Below are 23,924 nucleotides of genomic sequence, written 5' to 3'. Positions count from 1 at the left end.
AGAGAATCGATATGCACTGCTTTGAAGGCGTTGGATAAAGTGACATTCAATTACAGACCCACTGACTTCCCTCTTCTCTCATTGGCAGCGCCCGAGCTAGATCAGCTACTCGGCCAGATGGCAACAATGGACATCTTTACGCCTAGTCCTCTTAGTACACAAATAGAGGCCATATTCCCGTGTTCACCCATCCAGCAAGGAATGCTCTTCAGTCAAATACGAGCCTCTGGATGCTATGAAACGTTCAGCATCTGGGAGGCAACAGCAATCGGGTCAACGGTGAACACTGAACGAGTGTGTCGAGCATGGCAAGACGTTGTACAACGACATGCCGCCCTGAGAACGATCTTCATGGAAAATCAAGACGGAGAATACATTCAGATTGTACTTACAACCGTTACTCCGACGGTTGAGATAATTGAAACCGAGCTGGTAGATGAGGTCAAGATCAGGGAAATGCTAGTGGCTTTGGATGGCATCTCATTCAACCCCCATCGCCTCTCACATAAGCTGACAATATGCAAAGCACCTGGGCAGAAGGTCTTCTGCAAGTTGGAAATGAACCATATCATCATCGATGGGTCTTCAGTTGCTATCCTAGCGACTGACCTTCGACGGGCATATGACAGTGTTCTAGACAAGACATCCCGACCTTTGTACAGCGATTATATCTCTTATATTCAGCTCCAAAATGTTGAAGACAGTCTCGGGTTCTGGGTGAAACAACTGAACGATGTCCGTCCTTGCCATTTCCCACAGCTGGCGGATGGCCCCGACAGTCACGAGGCGACCACGCCAGAGCTCTTGTCCCAAGAAGTTGTCCTTGATATCTCATTCGATGCCATCACATCCTTTTGCTCGCGAACCGGTATCACAATCTCCAACTTGTTCCAGGTCGCCTGGGGCCTGGTATTACGAGCCTTCACTGGTTCAGATCAAGTCTGCTTTGGGTATCTGACCTCGGGACGCGATGCGCCTATCAACGATATTGCAGACATTGTTGGCCCTCTGATCAACATGCTGGTCTGTTCTTTGAATATGACCGAGTCAGAGAGCTCCATCGAAAGCTTGCTGCAACAAGTGCAGCAAGACTTCTTGGATAGTCTGCCGCACCAACATTGCTCACTCGCACAGATTCAACATGCTCTACCCGGCGCCTCCAGGGATCTCTTCAACACAATTCTCTCTCTACAAAGGTCATCTCCACCGGCATCGTCGGATTACACGTTGTCCCTGGGAAACGTTATCGGATATGACCCTACTGAGGTATGACTTGAGTAGCCTTTCGCAGGAGTTCGGGCTAACTTTCTGCAGTATGATATCACAGTAGATGTGCAAGTTCAACCGGAAATTCTTCAGGTAACGATCGAAACATGGAACACTCGAATGTCGAAAAGCCAGCTCGCGAGTGTTGCCAGCACCCTGTCCCAGGCAGTTAATGTCATTGTTAAAAGCAGTCACGGATCGGTCCAAGGGGCAGACCTGTTTAGCGAGCACGACAGAAATCAACTAATAGTATGGGATGGCGAAGAACCCGAATTGGTGGATTCGTGTATTCACGAACTTATCATGGCAAGGACGCGAGCAACTCCAGAAGCCATAGCCGTTTGTGCCTGGGACTACGGAGACCTTTCCTACTCCAAACTAGATGAGCTATCCACAAAGCTAGCCCTTCATCTGGTTGCCCTCGGAGTTGGGCCTGAGGTGATCGTTCCATATTGTTTGTCCAAGTCGGTCTGGGCCATTGTCACTATCATTGGAATTCTGAAAGCCGGGGGCGCTTGTACCGCCTTGGATCCCGAATATCCTCAATCAAGATTGGAAAGTTTGATCAAAGAAACTGGAGCTCGGGTCGTTCTCACCTCTCCGTCTCATTCAAGACTCTTTGAGGCCCTAGTTCCTCATGTGGTTGTTGTCGATGAGGCTGCTTTCGAGATTTGCGGCACTAATTCCCCCTTCCCAGTATCGCGAGTGACACCCAAAAACACAGCTTTCGTCGTTTTTACATCTGGCTCTACCGGTGTTCCTAAGGTAAGAATCGAGATTCTTCTTCCACCTCATTTTTACTAACGCACACAGGGCGTGGTGCTCGAGCATCGTGGCTTCGCCACTAGTTTCCGAGCTGGCGCAATTCGCATGGGAATTTCATCCACGACCAGATCCTATCAGTTCTCCAACTTTACCTTTGATCTGTCTATCGAGGACATCATCTCACCACTGATCGCCGGTGGCACTGTTTGCGTTCCATCGGAGTCAGACCGCGTCAACGATCTGGCCCATTCCATTCGAAAGTTGGAGGCTAATTGGGCCAATCTCACCCCTTCAGTTGCTGCTTTGCTAAATCCTGAGGATGTTCCTTCTCTCAGGACACTTGTCCTCGGAGGGGAGGCCCTCCGTCAGGATATCGTTGACAAATGGGCGAGACATGTCGTCCTTCTCAATGGCTATGGTCCATCCGAGAGCTCGGTGACTTGCGCTGTGAGCCCTCCTATTCAGCCGGGTGCCGATCCAAAGAACATCGGCAACGGAACTGCTTGCCACCTATGGGTGGTTGATGGTAATGACCACCACCGACTGGCACCCATTGGTACGGTGGGTGAATTGCTCATTGAGGGACCAACTCTTGCTCGTGGTTATCTACATGATGCCCTAAAGACTGCTTCTTCATTTATCGAAGATCCAGCCTGGGTAATGAACTTTGACAGCAAGAATGCACCCCGTCGGATGTATAAAACGGGTGACCTGGTTCGGTATGCCGTTGATGGATCAATTGTGTTCGTTGGGCGCAAGGATACTCAGATCAAGCTCCACGGGGTATGTGGTTGAACATATCCCAATATATAACCCCTTTCTCTAATACTAATAACTCATCCAGCAACGTATCGAATTGGGTGAGATCGAATTCCATCTGACATCCAGCAACGCAGTTGAGGAAGGTGTGATCATCTTCCCCAACAGTGGTTTGTGCAAAGACCGTCTCGTTGCAGTGTTCGCGCTGTGTGTAGCAGAACCCTCAGCTCGAGGTAGCGGTGACCTATCTCTTGTTTTGCATGAAAACAAAAGCCTTGCCGCCGAAAAGGTTGCCAGCATCGAGGAAGAATTGTCTACTCGTCTCCCCAGACACATGGTTCCATCAGTGTGGGCGTTGGTCACATCTCTGCCAAAACTATCTTCGACAAAAATAGACAGAAAGACCATCCAGCTCTGGGTTACGGACATGAGTTCGGACATCTATCAGCAGATAGAAAGTCTTGCTGATGAGACCACCAACCAGGAGCCGTCCACCGCGATGGAGAAGAAGTTCCAGGTTATCTGCGGTGAGATTCTAAACAAACCAGCCAAGGGGGTTGGGCTGCACAAATCATTCCTTCAAGCAGGAGGAGACTCCATCAGCGCCATGGCATTTGTGGCACGCTGTCGCAAGGAGGGTATTCCAATCGACATCCAAAACCTCCTTCGGAGCAGAAGCTTGGCGGAAACAGCTTCGAAATCGCAGGAGGTGACAGAGAGCAAGTCATGTGCTGACGTGATGACCGATGCGCCGTTCGATCTCTCTCCAATGCAGCGCATGTACTTTTCTTGGGTCCCTCACGGATTCAATCATTATAACCAGAGCGTCCATCTGTCATTGACACGAAAGGTGGACACATCGGCCCTCCGTGATGCGCTAGCGCAACTGGTGAGAAAGCATGCAATGCTGAGAGCGCGCTTCATAAATTCCGATGGTTGGAGGCAGACAATCCTTTGGGACGTCGAAAATACCTATCGATTCAATGTTCAGGACGCGAAAAAACTTGAAGTTCCGATCATGATTCAAGAGAGTCAAAGCAGCTTGGATATCGTCAACGGTCCAGTATTCTCAGTGGACCTGTTCAACATTGAGAATGCCGAGCAACAGCTGTTCCTTGTGGCGCATCATCTAGTCGTAGATCTGCTCTCCTGGGATATCATCCTTCGGGACCTAGAGGATGTCCTGCAATCGGGCACTGCCTTGGCGCCATCTCTGTCGTTCCAGGCTTGGTGCAGGCTGCAGAATGAGTATATATCCAAGCAAGTTCATCCTGGAAGCGCATCGCCATTCACTGTCACACCTTCCGACCCCGGCTTTTGGGGAATGCAGAGCACAGCAAACTCAGTGGGCGACTCCCAGCACATTTCCTTTACCCTGGCCCCTGAACTCACAAAGAAACTTTTGGGGGAGGTCTGTCATCGGGCTCTGCGTACAGAGCCAGTCGATATCATGTTATCTACGATCAGTCACGCGTTTTTGCAAGTGTTCCGACGGTCACTGCCCGCCATTTATATCGAGGGACACGGTAGAGAATCATGGGATGCAGGAATCGATCTCTCAAGCACCGTTGGATGGTTCACCACAATTTGCCCGATTCAGACCAACGCCAACGAGTCTAACGGTCTGATTGATATTCTGCGACAGATCAAGGATGTTCGACGCAGAATCCCTCAGGGTGGGCGGAGCTATTTTGCACAACGTTTCAGAGATGGAAGTGAAGACCAACGCGCAGTCATGGAGATGAAGTTCAATTATACGGGTCTGTATAAGCAACTTAACCATGTTGATTCTTTGTTCCAGTCGATCCAACGCCAGAATATACATGACAGCGGAAAGGACATGCCGCGGGATTCTCTCTTTGATATCCTAGTGGCTCCGGGTGGATCACAGACCCTCGAGTTCGTCTTTACGTTCCCTCGGCATATTCTCCATCAAGAAAAGATCAAACTCTGGGTCGAGCAATGCGAACTTTCGCTCAAAGCGACTCTGCATCAATTGGAACACCATGAATCTCAAACCACATTAAGCGATTTCCCACTGCTTTCACTGACCTCATACGAAGATTTGGATACTTTGATCCATGATCGGCTATCCAAGGTGGGAGTCATGGACATTGATGATGTGGAGGATATATATCCTCTCTCGGCTGTGCAACAGGGTATCCTGCTCAGTCAGATCAGGTCCCCTGGATACTATGAAACATTCACCGTCTTTGAGGTCAAGGCGTCAGGCTCAGTTGACGTCCAGCAATTGGCTACCGCTTGGCAGCACACCGTTAATCACCACCCTTGTCTACGGACGGTCTTCGTCGAGAGCATCTCGGACAGTAATCCATACTACCAGGCAGTCCTCAAGCAGCTATCAGCCAACATTCAATTCATCGAATGCGACGATCGTTCGGTTCCGGTAAACATATTCCAGCAGTCGACAATTCATGATGATTCAAAGACAGTCAATATAGCCCGCGGCGAACATCGGGTTACTATTTACTCGACTGTACAGGGCCGAACGTTTGTCAAGTTAGAGATGAGCCACGCGTTGACCGATGCCGCATCCGGTAGTATCATTCTTCGTGATTTCTGTGCTGCATATGATCACCAATTGCTACCATCAACGAAGCCACTGTATAGCTCTTACATTGCGTACCTTCAGGCTCGATCGCTGGACGAGAGTCTCGCGTACTGGACATCCCGCCTAGCTAATGCGGAAGCCTGCTTCTTCCCAACACTGAAGAACAGCGGAGATAACGACCTATGTGAAATTGATGTGGAAATGCCAGTGACATTCGCTTGTATGCGCGAATATTGTTCGAAGATAGGCATCGCGATGTCCAATCTCTTCCAAGTGGCATGGGCACTAGTGCTTCGAGCATACACTGGCTCTGACCATGTTACTTTTGGATATCTGACATCAGGACGAGATGTCCCCGTAGAGGAGGTCGAGGAAATTGTCGGGGTTTTCATTAATATGCTGGTCTGCAGCATAGAGCTAACACCCTCGGGTACGGTGCAAGCTGCATTGGAGACAGTTCAAACCGACTTCATTCAAAGCCTATCGCATCAGCATGTTTCGCTGGCTCAGATTCAACACGCTCTAGGAGCACAGGGTTCACTCTTCAACACGATCATGTCAATTCAGCGACGGGCATCAGCGAGCTCCAACTCTTCTCTCATCCTGGAAGAGATCACCGGCTCGGACCCTACTGAAGTAAGTGTAATCTCATTAAAAAATCGAGGAATACCTCTCACTGACATCCTATAGTATGGTATTACAGTCCATGTGACAATTCACGACGACCGTGCAGTGGCGAGCCTCGCGTATCGGTCCTCGCTACTATCGTCCGCACATGCTATCAATGTAGCATCGGCGTTTTCCCATGCACTGAAATCTGTTGTAGATCAGCCACCTACTACATATATAGGAGGCATCTCCCTCTTCAGCGATCATCACCGCCAAACGGCAATCAGCCGAAACACATTGCTACCGGACTTATTGGACGGATGCGTTCATGATCTAGTAATGGAAATGGTGCATCTCCAACCGAGCAGCGTCGCTCTACGGTCATGGGATCATAGCGATCTCACTTATGACGCCCTCAACACCCTGTCGACCCGTTTAGCAAATTACCTCATACATCTCGGTGTGCGTCCCGGTACATTTGTGCCACTTTGTTTCGAAAAGTCCGCTTGGGCTGTTGTTGCAATGCTCGCCGTGATGAAAGCGGGAGGCGCTTATGTTGCTGTGGCACCACTCCATTCTGCGGACCGAAAGGCTCATATTATCTCTGCCACATCTGCAACGCTCATCCTCACTGGAAAAAAGCAGAGCAACATGTTCGATGATATGGTTGGCACAATCTTCCCCGTCACTGCCGAGACCGTCCAGCAGTTAGATTATGTGTCCACAAAAATAAACACAAAGGTTCACTCCTCGGATCCAGTGAGTCTGGTCTTCACGAGTGGCACGACAGGAACACCAAAAGGTATCGTTGTCGAACATGGCGCATTTGTGACCAGCTCTCTCGCCCATGCCAAAGTTCTCGGTATGGGCAAGAACTCTGTTGTCGGTCAATTCTCCAGCTTCGTCTTCGACGTTAGTATGTCCGAGATCTGGATGACGCTGATGCATGGTGGAACGGTTTGCATGCCATCTGAGGACGAGCGCATGGGCGATCTGGCTGGGTTTATCAATTCCAATCAGGTTAACTGGATCTGCCTGACGCCAACTGTTGCAACTATTCTGCAACCTGAGAGTGTGCCCACGCTCCAAACATTGGTCCTTACGGGCGAGCGTGCAACCGCTCATAATTATCAGATCTGGTCCGAACGGGTGAAACTCTTCAATGCATATGGCCCAGCTGAGTGTGGTGTCTGGGCATCAATTAACGCTGTTCAATCAGTGGATACAGATGCATCATGCATCGGAATGTCAACCGATGCATCCTTACTGTGGGTCGTGGATCCCCGTGATCCATCACAGCTAGTTCCACTTGGAGCGGTCGGCGAGCTTGTCATCGAGGGACCCCTTGTGTCTCGAGGATACTTGAATGATGACGAGAAATCCAATTCCGTCTTCCTGACAGATCCTGCGTGGACAAATGCTCTCAACCTATCGGTTTCTTCAACTACTCCCGGAATGAGGAGACGGATGTATCGAACGGGTGATCTGGTTCGCTCCAATGTTGACGGATCGATTACGTTGATCGGCCGTGTGGGGGGTGATACTCAAGTCAAGCTGCGGGGACAACGGATTGAACTAGGTGAAATTGAGCACCAGGTTCGATCTAGTCTGCCCATCATTCGGAATGCAATCGTCGAACAGGTGTCGGTCCAAGAGGATCCAAATATCAAAATGCTTGTGGCTTTCATCTCCCTAGCAGATGGTGTTGAAACAACAACCGAGGGCGACAGAAACAGCATCTTGAAGATGTCAGCTCGTCTCAAATCTAGCTTCTTGGAGTTAGCAACATTGCTGGCCAAGTCCCTTGCAACCTATATGGTCCCATCGATGTATATCCCAGTGGGGGAAATGCCAACGTCGCTTTCTGGTAAAGTGGACCGGAAGCGGCTGCGAAAGCTGACGGAAGGGTTCACACCAGCTCAAGTGGCTCAATACTCCCTCGCGGAAGAACTCAAACAAGCTCCAACGACAGACATGGAGAAGAAGCTGCAGGCTCTTTGGGCTGATGTCCTTCATATCCCTATTTCCTCCATTGGTGCCAACGATCACTTCTTCCGCCTCGGAGCTAATTCCATCAGCGCCATGTATCTCGTCCCAATGGCGCGGGAGGCAGGTATCTTGTTAACCATCACGAACATCTTCCAGTCCCCACAGCTGGATGAATTAGCCAAGCTGGCGGTCTTTGCAGAAAGGCAGGTCGTGAAAGACCTTGAGCCTTTTACATTGATCAAAGGGGCCGATGCCGTGGACGATCTGCTGGTCTTGCTAGAATCTCAGTATCACATCCCTAAACAGTCCGTCCAAGACGCTTTTCCGACAAGCCCACTGCAGGAAGCATTGTTCTCCCTGTCAGTCAGACATAATGGCACCTACGTGGCTCAGAATATCTTCAAGCTCCCTCCTCATCTGGACTTGGATCGATTCCGTCAGGCATGGCAGATTGTGGCAGACCGTAATTCCATCTTGCGGTCACGAATCGTCCATACTAGCCGTTGGGGATCTTTATCAGTCGTCCTCCAAGAGAATCTCTTGTGGAAATCTACTAGCTCGCTTGAAGAATATCTGGCGAAGGACCGAAATGTACCGATAGAGCACGGGAAATCCCTTTCTCGGTACGCCATTGCCGGTGAATACTTTGTGTGGACTATCGCCCACTCCTTATACGATGGATGGAGCAGATTCCTCATCATGAAAGAGGTGCAGCAAGTTTATCAAGGAGTGAGCCTCGGTGCCTCTCCGCCTTCATTCAGTAACTTCATCCAATATCTTACTGAGACAACCCCAGACGAGGCCCGGAACTTCTGGGTATCTCAATTGTCGAATGATGCTGTATCTGGCTTCCTTCCACTGCCGACGCCCTCCTATCAGCCCATCTCCGATGGACTGCTCAAGCACGAGATGGCCTTCACGGAATCTTCGCAGACTGATTTCAAAACATCGACCATGATCCGTGCCGCCTGGGCGATTGTCCTCGCCCGCTACTGCAACTCGGAGTCCGTCGTCTTTGGGGCTACTCTGACGGGACGCAATGCCAATGTCCCTGGCATTACAGACATGACAGGGCCAACCATCACCACTGTACCCATTCAGGCAACTATTCAGCCCGGCAACTCTGTATCACAGCTGTTAGGAGAGCTCTACGATCAAGAGATTTCCATGATACCCTTTGAGCACACTGGTCTCCAAAAGATCAAGCAATTCAGCCCTGCATGTGCCAACGCCTGCGAATTCCAAAGCCTGCTGGTTGTTCATGTCACTGAATACAGTGATCCCAACGCGCAGGCAGCCGACTCGGAGTTCTGGCAGATGGCAGATGGCACAGCAATGGATACAAGATTCTTGACATATCCATTGGCCCTTGAGTGCTTCATCAGTGCTGGCAAGGTCACGCTCGAGTTGCAGTATGATAAGCAGATGGTGACCGAAGCGCAGGTCCAGCGTATTCTTCATCACTTCCAGCATGTCTTGCATCAGGTCAATTCTGCATCAGACGATGGCACGCTGGCAGAGGTGGACTTGTTCACTGAACGGGATATGGCAGAAATTCTAATGTGGAACAAGCTTAAAGCTCCTCCCAGAGATTACCAGAAATGCGTACATAACGCTGTGGAGCGCATTGTTGCCACCAACCCCAAGGATCTCGCTGTCAGCTCCTGGGATGAGAGTTTCACTTACGACGAACTGGACAACTTTTCCACTCGGCTGGCTCAGCATCTCCAGAGCATGGGTGTTGGCCCCGAGGTCCTCGTGCCTGTGTGCTTCTCCAAGTCCGCATGGGCAGTTGTCGCACAGCTGGGAATCCTCAAAGCGGGCGGTGCAGTATACGCAATTGATCCTTCATTCCCGATAACTCGAATTGCAGGCATCATCGAGGATGCAAGATCGACAATTCTCTTGGCCGGTACTACCCATATCGAGTATCTGACAGGAACAGTTCCCATCATCGTTAGTGTCGGTCCATCCCTTTTCACATCCTTACCTCCTGTAAATAGATCGCTTGTATCTGTCGTCCAGCCACACAATACAGCCTTTGTTGTCTTTACCAGCGGCTCAACTGGAACGCCCAAGGGTATTCTGCTCTCGCATTCTGCAATCTGTGAAAGCATGCGGTCCCACGGGGAGGTATTCCAACTCGGACGTGAATCACGCGTAATGCAGTTTGCTGCGTTCACTTTTGATGTTTCTATTCATGACATTTTCACAACTCTGACACACGGGGGAGTCGTCTGCATGCCATCGGATCACGAGCGTATGAATGATCTGAGTGGTTTCATGAACAAGATGGCTGTCAATCACACATGCCTGACTCCAACGGTATCCATGCTCTTGTCGGATGTGCCATCCTTGAAGACATTGGCCCTAGTCGGCGAGATAACGACCCCCGAAGCCATCGACAAGTGGGTGGACCGCACAAAGCTGCTTGCGATGTACGGTCCCGCAGAAACCTCCATCCATGCTGCCTATCACCACGTCACTGAGCGATCGAACAATCCGACTAACTTCGGGCGCGCCATTGGAAGCATCATGTGGATTGTGGATCCCAATAACCACAATAAGCTCGCTCCAATTGGATGCGTGGGTGAAGTAGTGATCCAAGGTCCGATACTGGCACAGGGTTACTTGAATAACCCAGACAAAACCTCCGATGCATTCATCCAAAGTCCTGAATGGTTGAGCGCAGAGTATTGTCATGAGGGCTGGACCACACGAATCTACAAGTCGGGAGATCTGGCGAGATATAACTCTGACGGGACGATGAGTTTCTTCAAGAGAAAGGATACGCAGGTCAAGGTTCGTGGGCAGCGCGTCGAACTGGGAGATATTGAGCACCACTTCTTGCAGCGCGCCCCAAGCTCATGGCGAGTGGTAGTGGACTTGATCACTCCGGCTGGCCACGAACACGATCCTATCTTGGCTGCCTTCTTTACCATCCAGTCTCGGGACTCTCAGGGTATCTCGGAAACTGTAGTTGTTCAAATGAGCGACGAGGTGCAATCCGTTCTGTTGAAGGTGAAGATTGGGATGGAAGAAGCTCTGCCTTCTTACATGCTGCCTGGAACATTTGTTTTGATAAGCTCAATCCCTATCACTCTCTCTGCGAAACTTGATAGACGGCGACTGCGTCAACTGGGAGCTGATCTCACACTCAATCAGCTTACATCATTTTCTCTGCGGGATACAGCACAGCAAGCACCTTCGACAAACATGGAAAAGACCTTGCAAAGGCTTTGGTCCGAGGTCTTAAATTTGCCGACCAATCAAATCAGTGCCGGCGACCATTTCTTGCGACTAGGAGGGGACAGTATCACTGCCATGCGACTCGCTGGCGCAGCTAGAACCCACAACATTAATCTTCTCGTCTCGGATATTTTCCGAACTCCCAAGCTATCGGATATGAGTCTCGCTGCCACCGAACTTATTCATTCAAAAGCACTCAATTCCCCCAGCTTTGCCTCCATCACCGAGGAGATGCAGAGCGCGATCAGGTCTCAGATATCCATTTACTCGGACATGGTTGAAGACATCGTCGAGGCCAGTGACTATCAAGCCTGGGCCATGGCGGCAGGCCACTTAAAACAACGTGGCTACCTCAATTACTTCAGTTTCCGATTCGATGGCTCAATTGATGCTGTGCAATTAGAGCAGGCATGCCATACTCTCGTTCACCATCACCCTATCCTACGAACAGTCTTCGCCGTTTATCGCCAGAAGACATACCAGGTTGTTCTCAAGCATATCCAACTCGAGTTCAAGCACGACAACTGCACTCAAGAGGAGTACGATGAGGAGTTTGGTTCCGGTGCATCCCGAGACTTCATTGCACAGGACATGGCCCGTGATGTGAATCTTGGTATGCCACTTGTGCAATTCAAACTTTTAAAGTACGGTGCGGAGCGGCATCGGTTGGTGATGCGTATCTCTCATGCCCAGTACGACGGCATCGCTGTGCCAATCCTCATTCGCGACCTCAAAGCAGCATATCTGAAGGCTCCCCTGACTTCTGCCCCAACTTTCTCCTCTTTTGTCCGACACACTCAGATCACTCATGGTAGTGAAAGTGAGGCCTTCTGGCGTGACCTCCTTCAGGGGTCTCGCATGACTCACGTTCTAGCCCGTCCCACACCCACCTACCGAAACCCGATCAACGACTCCGTTTCGATGAACGTCCACTCACCCTCCCTCGGCACCCATGGGCTCACATTTGCAACGGTATTCAAGGCTGCGTGGGCATTAGTTCTCTCCCGGTTGTCTAACAACCGCGACGTCACATTTGGCCATGTCATCTCAGGCCGCAACGATACATCCATTCCTCAGGTCCAGAACCTCGCTGGTCCGTGTCTCAACATCGTCCCTGTGCGGGTGCAGTTCCCTCATACCTCAGACTGGAACGGCATGGATCTCTTAAGTCATATTCAGAACCAGCACCTATCTATGATTCCGCACGAGAACTACGGGTTCCGTCGCATCATCGAGACGTGCACCTCGTGGCCAAGATGGGAGCGCTTCAGCTCGGTCATTCAGCACCAAAATCTCGATGATGAGATCGAGCAATTCTCTTTCGGCAATGCCAACTGCTCCGTCGAGTGGTTCACTCCACCGCATGACCTTGCTGACCTCTGGATCTGGTCGTTCCCGATCGGATACAATGACTACTGTATCCAGCTGACTTATAGCGACAATGTTCTTTCAAAGGATGTCGCTGATTCTTTGCTATGCGCCTTGGGCGAGACGGTGGAGAGTCTTTCGAAGGGCTTACAAGCGAAGGTCGCTTCACTCACCAGTGACAAATGCTCCCTCAGTCTTCCAATCTCACTTTCTACTGATATATCCTCCTCATCGCCATGCATAGAGGTGATGGGCCAGGACGTCAATGGCATCGTCGCAGAGGTGTGGAAGACCGCATTCGGCGAACTACCAGGCGAGACGAGATCCGTTGACACGGCCTACTATGAGGTCTGGGGTGATCCGATGGCCCCAGTACAGATCTCCACCTTGTTTAACCAGCATGGTGTCAATGTGACAGTCGATGAGGTTGTGGAGCACCCGACTATGCGTCTGCAAATGCAGCTTATCAATCAAAAGCTGCAGAATTGATTGAGGCGCTGTGAATTGTCCATGCTTGGGTTATGATTTTCTTTTGTTTTTCAGCAGATAAATCAACGAAAGGAAAAAACGAAAAAAAAAAAAAATGTCAGGGGCGTTAGGTCAAGCATTTGCTCCATTTTACCTGTTTTGTTATGCAAGTGCGAAGGTGTATGGCGCTTGGGGTTCTGTTTCAATTTAAAAAAATCGATTTTGCTTCCTGAATATTCCGGACCTTAAGCCGATAGAAAATTAGAGTACGTAAATCAGTACAACAGAGAGCAAGGTACCTAGCTCGAACCCGCTAGACCGATCCGAAGGTTCGACTTTAGGGACGATCGTCGAGCCTCGCGTTCTCGGATTGCCTATTTGATGACTGATTGTTTGCTGGGGCTGACCTGGCCGGGATTTATTTTGCTGGAAGGAGCCAGGTTGATAGACAGGATTCCTAGTATATTGTTGAAAGCAGCAACCCGACACTGCTGATTTAAGATGAAAGCTTAGGTCTGTTCCGGGGGCATCTTATTGCAATGGATCTCCTTAGTACGTGCTGCTATGCGGGATGACGTACGAGAGCCTCAACTTTGTGGGGACCCAGGATACACAGCCTGTCCTCGAGACTTCCATGAGATGTCCTCGCGAATGGCGCGAGGACACAGCGAGCAATGAGCGAGGACGCCGCGGAAGCGCCTCGAGGAAATGCTCTGAAACCACCTGAAAACTCACCAACCACCTCGGGCAAGAAGTGAGGCAACAAATTTCCAATAACTGGCGCAGGATTGTCTGCTTGTTTCAACAGATCTACCGTTCCTATTTCCTATTCCTCTGACACTTCTTCCCTATCTCCTCTTCGTCAGGCACTTCGCTGCATCACCGGGATCGCCAAGGGATATTTTGACCCTTTCAGTACTACAGAATGTGGAAAGATAGCGCCGCTGCTTTTCGGCATGAGCATATTGGAACCCCTCAAGACGTATGATCATATGCCTCGACAAAGAGGTCAAAAGCTAACAGGCTCTTAAAAGACATTGAACAAACAAGGTCCTAGGACCCGAGTATCGTAGCGAAAACGAGTAACATACAGGAATGTAGCTGGGAGCATCATGATTCCAGCAAATAAATATATGTCCCAACCCCTTGCCCCTGCGAGTTCCACGACACCTAGAGCTTAAATGCAATAAGGTAGTAGTTAATGTGATGACCGAGCACACAAAAGTCCTCATTGTCTCTTTCCATTTCGGTTTCCAACCTCACATCCCGTTTAAGGCTCCCTTTTCAAGGCCTGGAATTTTGAACAGAGCCATTCCATGGTTTTGTCGCTCCAGGATTGTGTAGATCCCCCTTACATGCTACCCCCTTCTTGATATCTCGATCCATATCCGAAATAGCATGCCCCGGCGGTGTAATAGGTGTGTTATAAGCTGGAAGATAAAGAGTAATGTCTAGGTTATCTAGTGCGCAAATATTATCACCGGCGACCGGTCTTACGTTCAATATTATAGTATTAGTAGAGCGATATCGCCGCTGAAAGTAATTATAACATTTCTCTACGGTTCTACCTAAAATAAATATAATAATCCCTCCGAGTACTATATTAAAGAATCTTACGAACTGATTACACTCCGGTTTATCTAATGCTATTAAAGCGAAGTTGATACCTAGGTGTATTAGAATAGGTATAGAGGAAGACTTAACGGAATAAAGATTGTAAAGCTAGAGAGAAAGAATAGAATAGACGATGTTAGAATTACGTAGTATATCATCTTAGGTATAATTCACTTCTTTGCCGACGACTAATATAGCTACTAAACCTTGCAAAGTCTTAAGGATAAACAAATGATCCCGAAACCTTAGAGCTAGAAGTCTTATTCGCCCGATGCAAAGGGAGATATAATAGAGAGTATCGAGAGTATAATCCCACAAGTTATCTGTAAATATTAATATGTAAGATGTCTGATAAAGAAGTTTTAGTGTTGATCATACATAGTGTAGTGGGGAAAGCCATCCTCATAGAATTCATACCGGAACCGTCTGTCATGTCAGCATATATGCTGCAGCGACTGTGGCTACTGGTTTAGAATACACACTCCTATACCTCTCCTGTAGTACCCCTAGGGGCCATCCCCTCGCTAGCACTGTGTGTGTGGTCAGTGTTGTTGTTGGTGGTTCCCATGCCGGATCGACCCTATATCTGGCTGCACTGCAGAGTACTGCAAACCCTACAGACCCCTCGGGACGTCAATTCCTCTGTCAAGAAACAAGGGTACCTGGGTTCCATCATAGTATTCCGAACTATAGCTTCAAGTACGGAGTGACCAAGTCCAAATGGTGATCTTGGGAAACGGGTTGTTATTTGATGCCATATATGTATTTCATTCACGAGCGATCGAGCCGAAGTCCGAATGGGAGAATACTGCGAATATCATATAACTCGTCTAGCGCTGTGTACAAGCCAGAGCCCGGTCCATGATCGTCTTAGAAATAGCAGGACGATCATGCACCCGCTTCAACCAAGCAACGACGTTGGGGAACCTCTTTTCCATATCAATCTCAAATGGACCTATCAGGAGATACCATGGAGCGAAAGCAGCATCGACATAAGAGAACTTGTCGCCGACGAGATATTGCTTCTCCTGAAGAACACGGTTCAACACACCGGAGACACGGCAGATTTCCTTGACGTAGCGTTTAACGGCACTTGGCAGCTCCTCTGAGTGGAAGCTGTTGAACCAAACGGCCTGGCCGAAGTATGGGCCTTGACCGGATACCTGGAAATGGAGCCATTGCTTGGCGAGGTAGTAATCCTTGGAGCCAGGGGCAAAGCTGATGGTGTTTGTCTTGTCATATGTGTCAACGAGGTATTCGACAATCGCGCCGGATTCCCAGAGTGTGATGTCGGTGTTGGGGTCTTGAATTGCGGGGACGCGGCCATTGGGGTTGATGGACTCGAAAGCTTCTTTTTTCATCTCGGGGAAGTTGATGATGTTGTGGGTGTAGGGAATGTTCAGCTCCTCTAAGATCATGACCACTTTCCATGGGTTGGGGCCGGGGCCATGGCCATAGAGCGTGATGGGCTTGAGAGACATTTCTTTAGGTTGGCAATGTAGTTGTGTGAATGATAGACTGGGTAGAATTTAGATGTAAACTGTGTCGAAAGTGATGAGTGCCAGGAATCGAAGCTTTCTTAAATGAGGCTTCATGTCTCTCCGGACCCCCACAATTGTCGAATACTCATTTGTCCCCGTAGGGGGGACCTTGGGAACACAGACAAAGAAGGGGAAGCCTCAAAGAATCGCGGAACCGGTTTCTTTCAGACGGATTGCTAGGCAGTTGTGCTTCTACCAAAACAGACCTGTTGCATCTGAACTGTGGAATATGCCCGTCATGATCGCATGGATCTCTCCTAGGCAGGATGAATCAGTAGACTCGCAGATTTATGATAAGCTTAGATACCGTTGGTTCATATTGATCCGAAGAACCATTTTCAAGTTGATCATTCGGCTTCTTTCATGACTCAAGCATTTCTTGAGAGGTTCATTTTCCATCTCAGAAGCTGCCCGAGCCCTATTAAATTTTAGGTGCCGCGTAAACGTCATGTCTTTGATCCTTGGAAGACCAAGTGTTGAATGGCTACAAGCCATGGCAGTCTCGTAGAGGCATTACAAAGGAGTCAACCGCAGCCTGTTCCGAGGTAAAACCCCGACCATTTCTGTGTTCACGCGTGGGTTAAGATAAGATATCGAATGATTTTGCATCGATAAACTGCAGGGTTTGAAATGAGTTGGATGAAGGGATGAAGTGATGCTAGCCTCTAGGAATGCCAACGGAGTAGGAACAAAGTTGAATCGCTAGGCCGATCGGACTAACGGCCTACATGTACTCGATCGGAATAAAACCCTCCCAAATATCAGTATTCCGATACCTCAACTAGTGTCCAGCTAGTTCGTAAGGATATTCGATCTAGGCCTTGATTAAAATAGACATGAGGAATAAAAGTTCGGAATGAAAATTCATCTGAATCACTACGGAGTAAGTAGGCATTCCACATCGGAGTAAAAAAATTGGATCGGACTAACATCGGACTACTTACGGAGTACTCGAATCCACAACCTCGAGATCCAAGGTGTCTTTCCTTTTCCCATGTCATCATGTTTGCAGATCACTAGGGCCTTTCAACTAAAAAGATCCGCCACGTTGTTTAGGGTTTGTCGTGATGTCCTGAGTCATATCAAGCCACTTCGTAAATCGTCACAGCGCCTCGATCTTCAGGCCCTAAACGATCCGATTAGAAATCAAAGCCATCCCAAACTGCGCCCTTTCGTGTAATAGGATATATTATGGAAAATTATACGAGTTGTATCTTCAAAGGGTGTGATCACAAGGAGACACGCATTACCCAACTGGGGACCCGCAGCTGAGAATGTCATCAACGAGGTCTAGATAATCTGCACTTGCTAAGCAATCTATCCAGCTACCTGATCGGATATTCTTCGCCACATTTCCCAATCCCTTAAGCCTCATGTAGCTTAGTCTCGAAGAAATTCCGAACTCCGAACTTTGAGTCCGATGCTGAGCCCCCATAGGGCGGCTGTAACTACTGGCGTTTGTTTGGGCTGTCTCATGCGAGTGTATAGTGCAGATTCTAGACTGCGCTCATACAATATGGCTTATTCGGTGGGGCATTGGCGTTATGAGGTTTTTTTTTGTTCTTTTTGCTCAGCGCTGGTTCGGAGTGACAAGTCCTGGGAACGGAGTAAATGAACTGTGTAGCTACCCATCTGATATAAAAACCCGATGAGATCCCCAGTAGAACAAACCATTCCAATCCAATCCACTGCACAGTCTCGAGATCTCAAGACTGCCTTCCCTTCTCAGAACACCTTCCTATACACACCGTTCTTCGTTGACTTTTCCTCCATCTACATCGACCAACAAACTCTCCAAAGCCTCCATCTCTACCAATCCTCCAAAACCCTCAGTCACACATCTACTCATATCATTCAAAATGTCCAGCAACTCCACATCTTCCAAGGCCAACTCCAGTGCCGCCTCAACCCACTCCACCATCTCCACCGCGACAACCATCAGCGGAGTCGATGTGTTAGCCAAAAAGCACAAATGGTACTCGCTCAGCTCCAAGTCTCTGGACAATACTGCCGACGTCCAGCGCAAGGCACTGCACAATGAGGCCCTTGCCAACTACTTCAGCACCCGCTAAACGGGCCATGTCGAAACAATGAATGGAGTGCATGGTTCCTCTCATCTGTTTCATTTGTTTTCGATTCTATACGTCACTGCGTGCGATTTCCTGGGTGCATGCATTCGCCCTCTGCCTTCAATGATGGAATGAGCTGGATGGGATTTACTCGTTCTAATAATACTTTGTCTTGCGTTGGTTTCTCGGTTTGTGTTTGTGATGGGTTTCAGCAATCGTCGGTTCAGCTATGTTGCTCTTTTGTTTATGAAGAGCGTCCAAAATATGTCATATGAGAATGGAAGGATATCTGGTTTTGTTTATTGGATGGTTGGTGTTTTTTGAAATTGAAATTGTGATCTGAATATCAAATCCGAGTCAAGTAATGCAGTTGTACTGTGACATTCAATAGTTCGTAGAAGACTGTCATTATAGGAAGTATAAAATAAGCTTTAGAAGAACTCCAGCACACCGTGATAAACGCTTCAAAGAGGCAACCTCATGTGTAAAATAAATGTATATTACAGTCCAGCCATCAGCTCTCCCAAAGATATCGGTTTCCGGACTGCGTTTGAGAAGCCTTCATGGAAAGTTACCCAGACTTTCCGTCCAGCCTTGGACGATTCTTCAGCCCAGCTGTCTGTAATATCTAGCTCTCGAGACTGAGGCGCGGGTTCATCGACCAGCCGACCAAAGAAGTCGCGTTTGATAGCCGCTTCTTTCATTGCTTTTTCGGCGGCGTCCCCATCAGCACCCTTAGAAGTTTTGGCGCCGAGTTTTGATGCGCTCGTGGCATCAGGCACCTTGCGTGCCGTTGCCTTGCGATACTCCTGGTCTAGCACTTGGCGAACGGCATATCTCACTGGTGCTGTACTCCCCGAAGCTTCAACGGTGCTACCTTTGATCTTCGAGAAGACCACCAGCGAATCAATGGGCCTTATCGGTGGCTCGTTAGCTTCACATGTCTCACAGAGGATTTGGAATATCACTTACGGCTCCATCCTGTATGCCCATCCACCATGGCTTCCTTCATGTTCCACTCGGACTTTTTCGAATGCCACACCCATCCCAGTCATGACACCCACGGTAGATAGGACGAGCGCACGTTCGGACTCTTTGCGAACGGTGGCTGTGCTCCTCTGGTCCCCGCTTCCACGGATGACAACCGGTTTGACGTCGGGCGATAACATGCGGATCAAGTAGGGAATTAGTTCTGTGATCACACTCTCGGTTGACCGGAACATGCGGGCCATAGGTGCCGAGAAGGAGGCATGGAATGCAGTCATGGCCGCGCGGTTCTGCTTTTGTGCTTCGAATGCAGCAAAATCGGCTCTGGGTCCTGAGAAAGGATGAGGTTCTTCGGCTTCTTCTTCGTCATCATCATTGGTGTCATCCTCGGTGGTTCTGCCGCTGGCCGTAGCAAACAAATGATGGAAGGCGACGACCGACTGGCTGAGATATGGAATCAGTTCCCACTCTTGAGATGAGTAGACTTTCGAGCTGATTGTGTCATGGAAATAAAGCCAATCGTGGGCGGCGTTAGGTTTGGAGAAATAATTGTCATCCTGGTATTGCTGAATGGGATATGAAGCAAAACAGTCCGATACGCAGCGGTCGTGGTCACCACTGGCATCAACCATTTCCCGCAATCGATTGATTGCGTGTCGCTTGCGCAGATCCGCCACCCCAACGGGGACACGGCTATTGGTTTTATCAAAGCGGTCTTGGAAACTCATCCCGGTAGGGGCATCTGAGAAGCCAGCACCCTCTGTGAATACACGATTCACAATCTCACGAACACCGCCACGACTCATCTCTTTGAAGAATGCACTACCCTCGGCCGATGCATTCAGGACTCGATTTTCCAGCCAATTCTTCGTTAGTCTGAGCGAGGATGGCAACGACTCGTTCCGAAGCTTATGTGCGACAAATTCCGCGGCCACTAGCACACTACGAATGTCACCCTCGGCAGACCCCTGGGCTTTGGCAGTGCGCTTTTTTCTGCTGACCATACCCCAGGCCGCTTCACAGAGCCTCCGAGCGCCATCATTGTCGCATCGGATGCCTTCACGGTCGAAAATGACTTTGACTCGCTGGACAACATTCTCCAGTGGTGCTTGACGGACACTGATCATCTCCGCAATGGACGATGCTCTGAGTGGCCGGAGACTGCTGTGGTAAAGGTCATTGCAAACCAGAATCAACGGCCGCATGAATCGGAAGTTGTCACCTTTGCGCTTCTTGCCATTATTGCCTTCCGATGACCATTTCGCGTTTCGTTGGTCAAGCAGAACAAGGTCAATGAGAGCTTTCATGAAACCACCCTCACCACCGCTCCCAGAACCACCAGTGACACCATCGACTTCATCCACTACGACACAGACGGGTTTACCGGCGCGGCGGACCTTTTTCTCGCCAATCTCCACGTTCATACCTTTAACATTCTCTGTTCCCAGCGCGTCACGGATGCGACCTTTGACCACATCCCTGCTGCGGTCATCACTAGCATTGATTTCAAGCACTTCGAAGCCAGCCTGTTTGGCACACACGTGTGCCAGTGTTGTCTTTCCGAGTCCGGGAGGACCACTCAGCAAAAGAACCTTTCGATGGATATACTCCTCCTCGCCATCCTGGGCAGGTTTCTTTGCGCGAGAGTTGGCCAATCCAGGGAATACAATGGACTCCCATCCCTTGAGCCAGCGAAGCACGGATCGATGAGTGCGTTCATCTCCGATGAGATCAGTGAATTTCCGAGCACGGTACTTCTCTGTCCACATTGCAGAGTCTATCTTCTTTTGCTTGGAGCTCTGTTCGTTTGTTTCGATAGTTTGCTGGACTCGGGGCTGCTGGACTGTCTTCGACGGCCTTTTGTCGTTGGCTGCCTCGTCTAGTAATTGGTGGATATCAATGCCAAAATAACTCTTCTTCGCCTTTCCGGGTTCTGTCTCGGACCGACTAGCGATTATTTGTTTGTAGGAAACGGGGGCCTGGACCTTTCTTTGGGGGACACTATGGGTCTTGCCAGCACAAGTCTTGATCTCAAATCTTTTGGGGGCGGTTGAAGCAGCCCGGGGTGTCAACTCTGATAGCGTTTTGGAAGCGCTAGATATAACATTGGTTGCCGCGTTCGGTTTCGTAAATGCCAGTGGTGATACCAGTATGCTAGGGAGTTCCGTCGAAGGCTGCTGGCAGATGCGCTCCGGCAGATCATATTGATCCTTTATCTGCTCGTCTCTGAAAGCAGCGAGATCATCTTCTTCATCATCGTCATCATCATCGACGAAGCCTCCAACCATGCGCTGGCGCTTCGGCTCTGTTTGCTCTGAGCCTCCCTCCCCATCAGCGACTTTCCTCTTTTGCGGGTCGTTTGTCGCATCGGTAGAATTGGGTGCGCGAACGCTCGGAGACGATATGAACGGCATTCTTGTAATTGGCGGCGAGGACGGGATAAAGGACAGCCGTCGAGTAGGAGCGTGAGAAAATGTTCTCGGAGTCGTGATAGTTTTGGTTGGCGTATCGACTGGGTGGCCGTCAGTGTCACTACTCTAATCAGTGTGAACAGGAAGTCTCGAACCAGGTCTTATTTCGTCTTCACTGCGAAACACATCCGATAAGTCCCACGCCCGATGTTGAATTACAACTCGATTGTGAATTTGTTCGCGGCGGTGCAGGTGGATTGCCTCGAGATCGTCGGAAAACGATTCGGATGGCGGGTTTATCGTGTTGTCAAGTCCTTCGGAGTGGAGATGAAGGGCCGGATCAAACGAGGATAGAAATGGCGACGAAGGAAGCATTCATGCGTTCAGATATCTATGGATCTCATGTCAATACACAGTCTCCAATGCAATTCCCCTCTGATAGACGCGACGCGTGCTAACGGAACGCGCTAGTCCCATTTTGGCCGCTAAGTCCTTTTACGATCACATCTATAGAACAGTGGGGATTTGACTAGATTCTCAAGTATACGTAAATTATTTACCTGCAAACCACTTTGATATCAAACAATAAATACGGTTTCTACGGCGCAAGATTGAGACCAATAGGGATGAGGGACAACCTGTATTGTAGACCAAACCAATCGGCTCCAGTCCTCTAGTCAATGGTATACTGTACGGTTCATTCAACAGACAAAAAAAAATAAAGGTATCAACCTGCTCGATAGGTCATGATACAAAAGGAAAACTATTCATGCAACCAATTTAGGCGCTTTTGAGCTTCTCGGTCAGCTCGGGCACCTTGTCAAACAAATCACCGACAAGGCCAACATCGGCAATCTGGAAGATGGGAGCCTCAGGATCCTTGTTGATGGCAGCAATGACCTTGCTGTCCTTCATACCAGCCAAGTGCTGGATAGCACCGGAGATACCGGCACAGAGATAGAGCTGAGGAGCAACGTTCTTACCAGTCTGGCCAACCTGCAGACTGTTATCGGCAAAGCCGCTGTCAACAGCAGCACGCGAAGCACCAATAGCGGCGCCGAGGGAGTCTGCGAGTGGAAGCATGATGCGGTCAAACTCCTCCTTCGACTTCAAGCCACGGCCACCGGACACCACACGGGTGGCTGTACCGAGATCGGGGCGCTCAGACTTGGCCAATTCTTCGGACACCCACTCGGTTATCGCAGGAACATTGGGGTCTGTTCCATCGACAATCTCGGCGGAGCCGCCTTCGGTCTCGACGCCCTGGAAGGCAGTGCCTCGCACCGTAATCACCTTAATGTTGTCGGACGATTGAACGGTGAGAATTGCGTTGCCGGCATAGATGGGGCGGACGAAAGCTGAGTTATGGTTAGCGGCGGATCACATGTTAGATCAATTGTCCGATTTTCCACATACTGTCCTCGCTCTCAATGCCGGTAATGTCGGAAATTTGCTGAACGTCCAAGAGAGCGGCCACGCGGGGTAGCAAGCTCTTGCCGAAAGCGGAGTGGCCGGCAACGACGTGGGTGAATTCGCCCTTCTTGATGTTCTCTACGAGAAGAGGGGCAAAGTTTTCGGGGAGGCCCTGTAGCAAGAAATCCAATTGTTAGTAAGGCAATCATATATAGTAGTCAATTCAAAGAATGCGATTGTATATACCTTCTCGTATGCATCGTTATCCACTGCCAACACCTTCTCGACACCCTTGATCTTAGCAGCCTCGGCAGCAGAGGTGCCTTTGACACCGGAGCCAGCAAGGAAGCCTGTTACCGAGCCACCCAGCTTCTGTGCAGCCGCAATTGCGGACAAAGATGATGGCTCCAGCTTGCCATTGCGCTGCTCGAGAACCGCAAGGGTGGAGAGCAGGCGGGCGAGCGCCGAGGAAGCGGGCTGGCTCAGCTTCCGGGTAGGTTGGAGCTGAGAGCGGGCAACCCGCAGAACAGAATGTCTGGCGATCGGAATCATAGCGACGACTTGGTGGAATTGTTTGACTTAGTTCGTCCAGGCGTGGGGAGAAGAGCAAGATTGAAGTTCGGCGATTCACGGTGATGTGATCGGTGGCTATCGTCGGGGTGCCAAGCCCGGCGCCCGAGGTCGGACTCGGTTAATGCGGTGATCATATAGCCTGGTCGGACCACGAAATGACGCATGCGATGGGGATAGAGGAGTTTGGCACACTAATTTTGTTGCATTCACTCTAAAGTTTTGAGATTTGTATACATACTATGTACTGAGTTGATTTCGACTACTCCGTACT

At 49.6% G+C, this 23,924-nt stretch overlaps 5 protein-coding genes across 5 annotated transcripts; 2 read left to right on the top strand and 3 right to left on the bottom strand.

Annotated features, from left to right (window-relative positions):
• Window positions 1–126: 126 nt before the first annotated feature.
• On the top strand, window positions 127–13,066 carry N7457_001177 (nonribosomal peptide synthase; the record flags this gene model as incomplete). The annotated part of the gene is made up of 5 exons (XM_057172223.1): window positions 127–1,266; window positions 1,360–2,031; window positions 2,080–2,814; window positions 2,876–5,998; window positions 6,053–13,066. The coding sequence occupies 5 exons, from the start codon at window positions 127–129 to the stop codon at window positions 13,064–13,066; spliced, it is 12,684 nt and encodes a 4,227-aa protein (XP_057036126.1).
• A 2,423-nt stretch (window positions 13,067–15,489) lies between these two features.
• N7457_001176 (glutathione S-transferase family protein) lies at window positions 15,490–16,140 on the bottom strand (the record flags this gene model as incomplete). Its single annotated transcript, XM_057172222.1, has 1 exon — window positions 15,490–16,140. One exon carries the CDS (start codon window positions 16,138–16,140, stop codon window positions 15,490–15,492), a length of 651 nt encoding a protein of 216 aa, XP_057036125.1.
• Window positions 16,141–18,059: 1,919 nt separating this feature from the next.
• On the top strand, window positions 18,060–18,272 carry N7457_001175 (uncharacterized protein; the record flags this gene model as incomplete). The annotated part of the gene is made up of 1 exon (XM_057172221.1): window positions 18,060–18,272. One exon carries the CDS (start codon window positions 18,060–18,062, stop codon window positions 18,270–18,272), a length of 213 nt encoding a protein of 70 aa, XP_057036124.1.
• A 497-nt stretch (window positions 18,273–18,769) lies between these two features.
• On the bottom strand, window positions 18,770–22,042 carry N7457_001174 (putative sister chromatid cohesion factor (Chl12); the record flags this gene model as incomplete). Its single annotated transcript, XM_057172220.1, has 3 exons — window positions 18,770–19,184; window positions 19,242–21,768; window positions 21,823–22,042. 3 exons carry the CDS (start codon window positions 22,040–22,042, stop codon window positions 18,770–18,772), a joined length of 3,162 nt encoding a protein of 1,053 aa, XP_057036123.1.
• A 405-nt stretch (window positions 22,043–22,447) lies between these two features.
• Window positions 22,448–23,632, bottom strand: N7457_001173 (electron transfer flavoprotein subunit alpha/FixB family protein; the record flags this gene model as incomplete). The annotated part of the gene is made up of 3 exons (XM_057172219.1): window positions 22,448–23,025; window positions 23,084–23,252; window positions 23,327–23,632. The coding sequence occupies 3 exons, from the start codon at window positions 23,630–23,632 to the stop codon at window positions 22,448–22,450; spliced, it is 1,053 nt and encodes a 350-aa protein (XP_057036122.1).
• Window positions 23,633–23,924: the final 292 nt, after the last annotated feature.

Source organism: Penicillium paradoxum (assembly GCF_028828445.1).
Source record: "Penicillium paradoxum strain IBT 22861 chromosome Unknown utg000002l_segment0_segment0, whole genome shotgun sequence".
Taxonomy (NCBI): Eukaryota; Fungi; Ascomycota; class Eurotiomycetes; order Eurotiales; family Aspergillaceae; genus Penicillium; species Penicillium paradoxum.
This window is presented reverse-complemented; position numbering and strand designations above follow the sequence as displayed.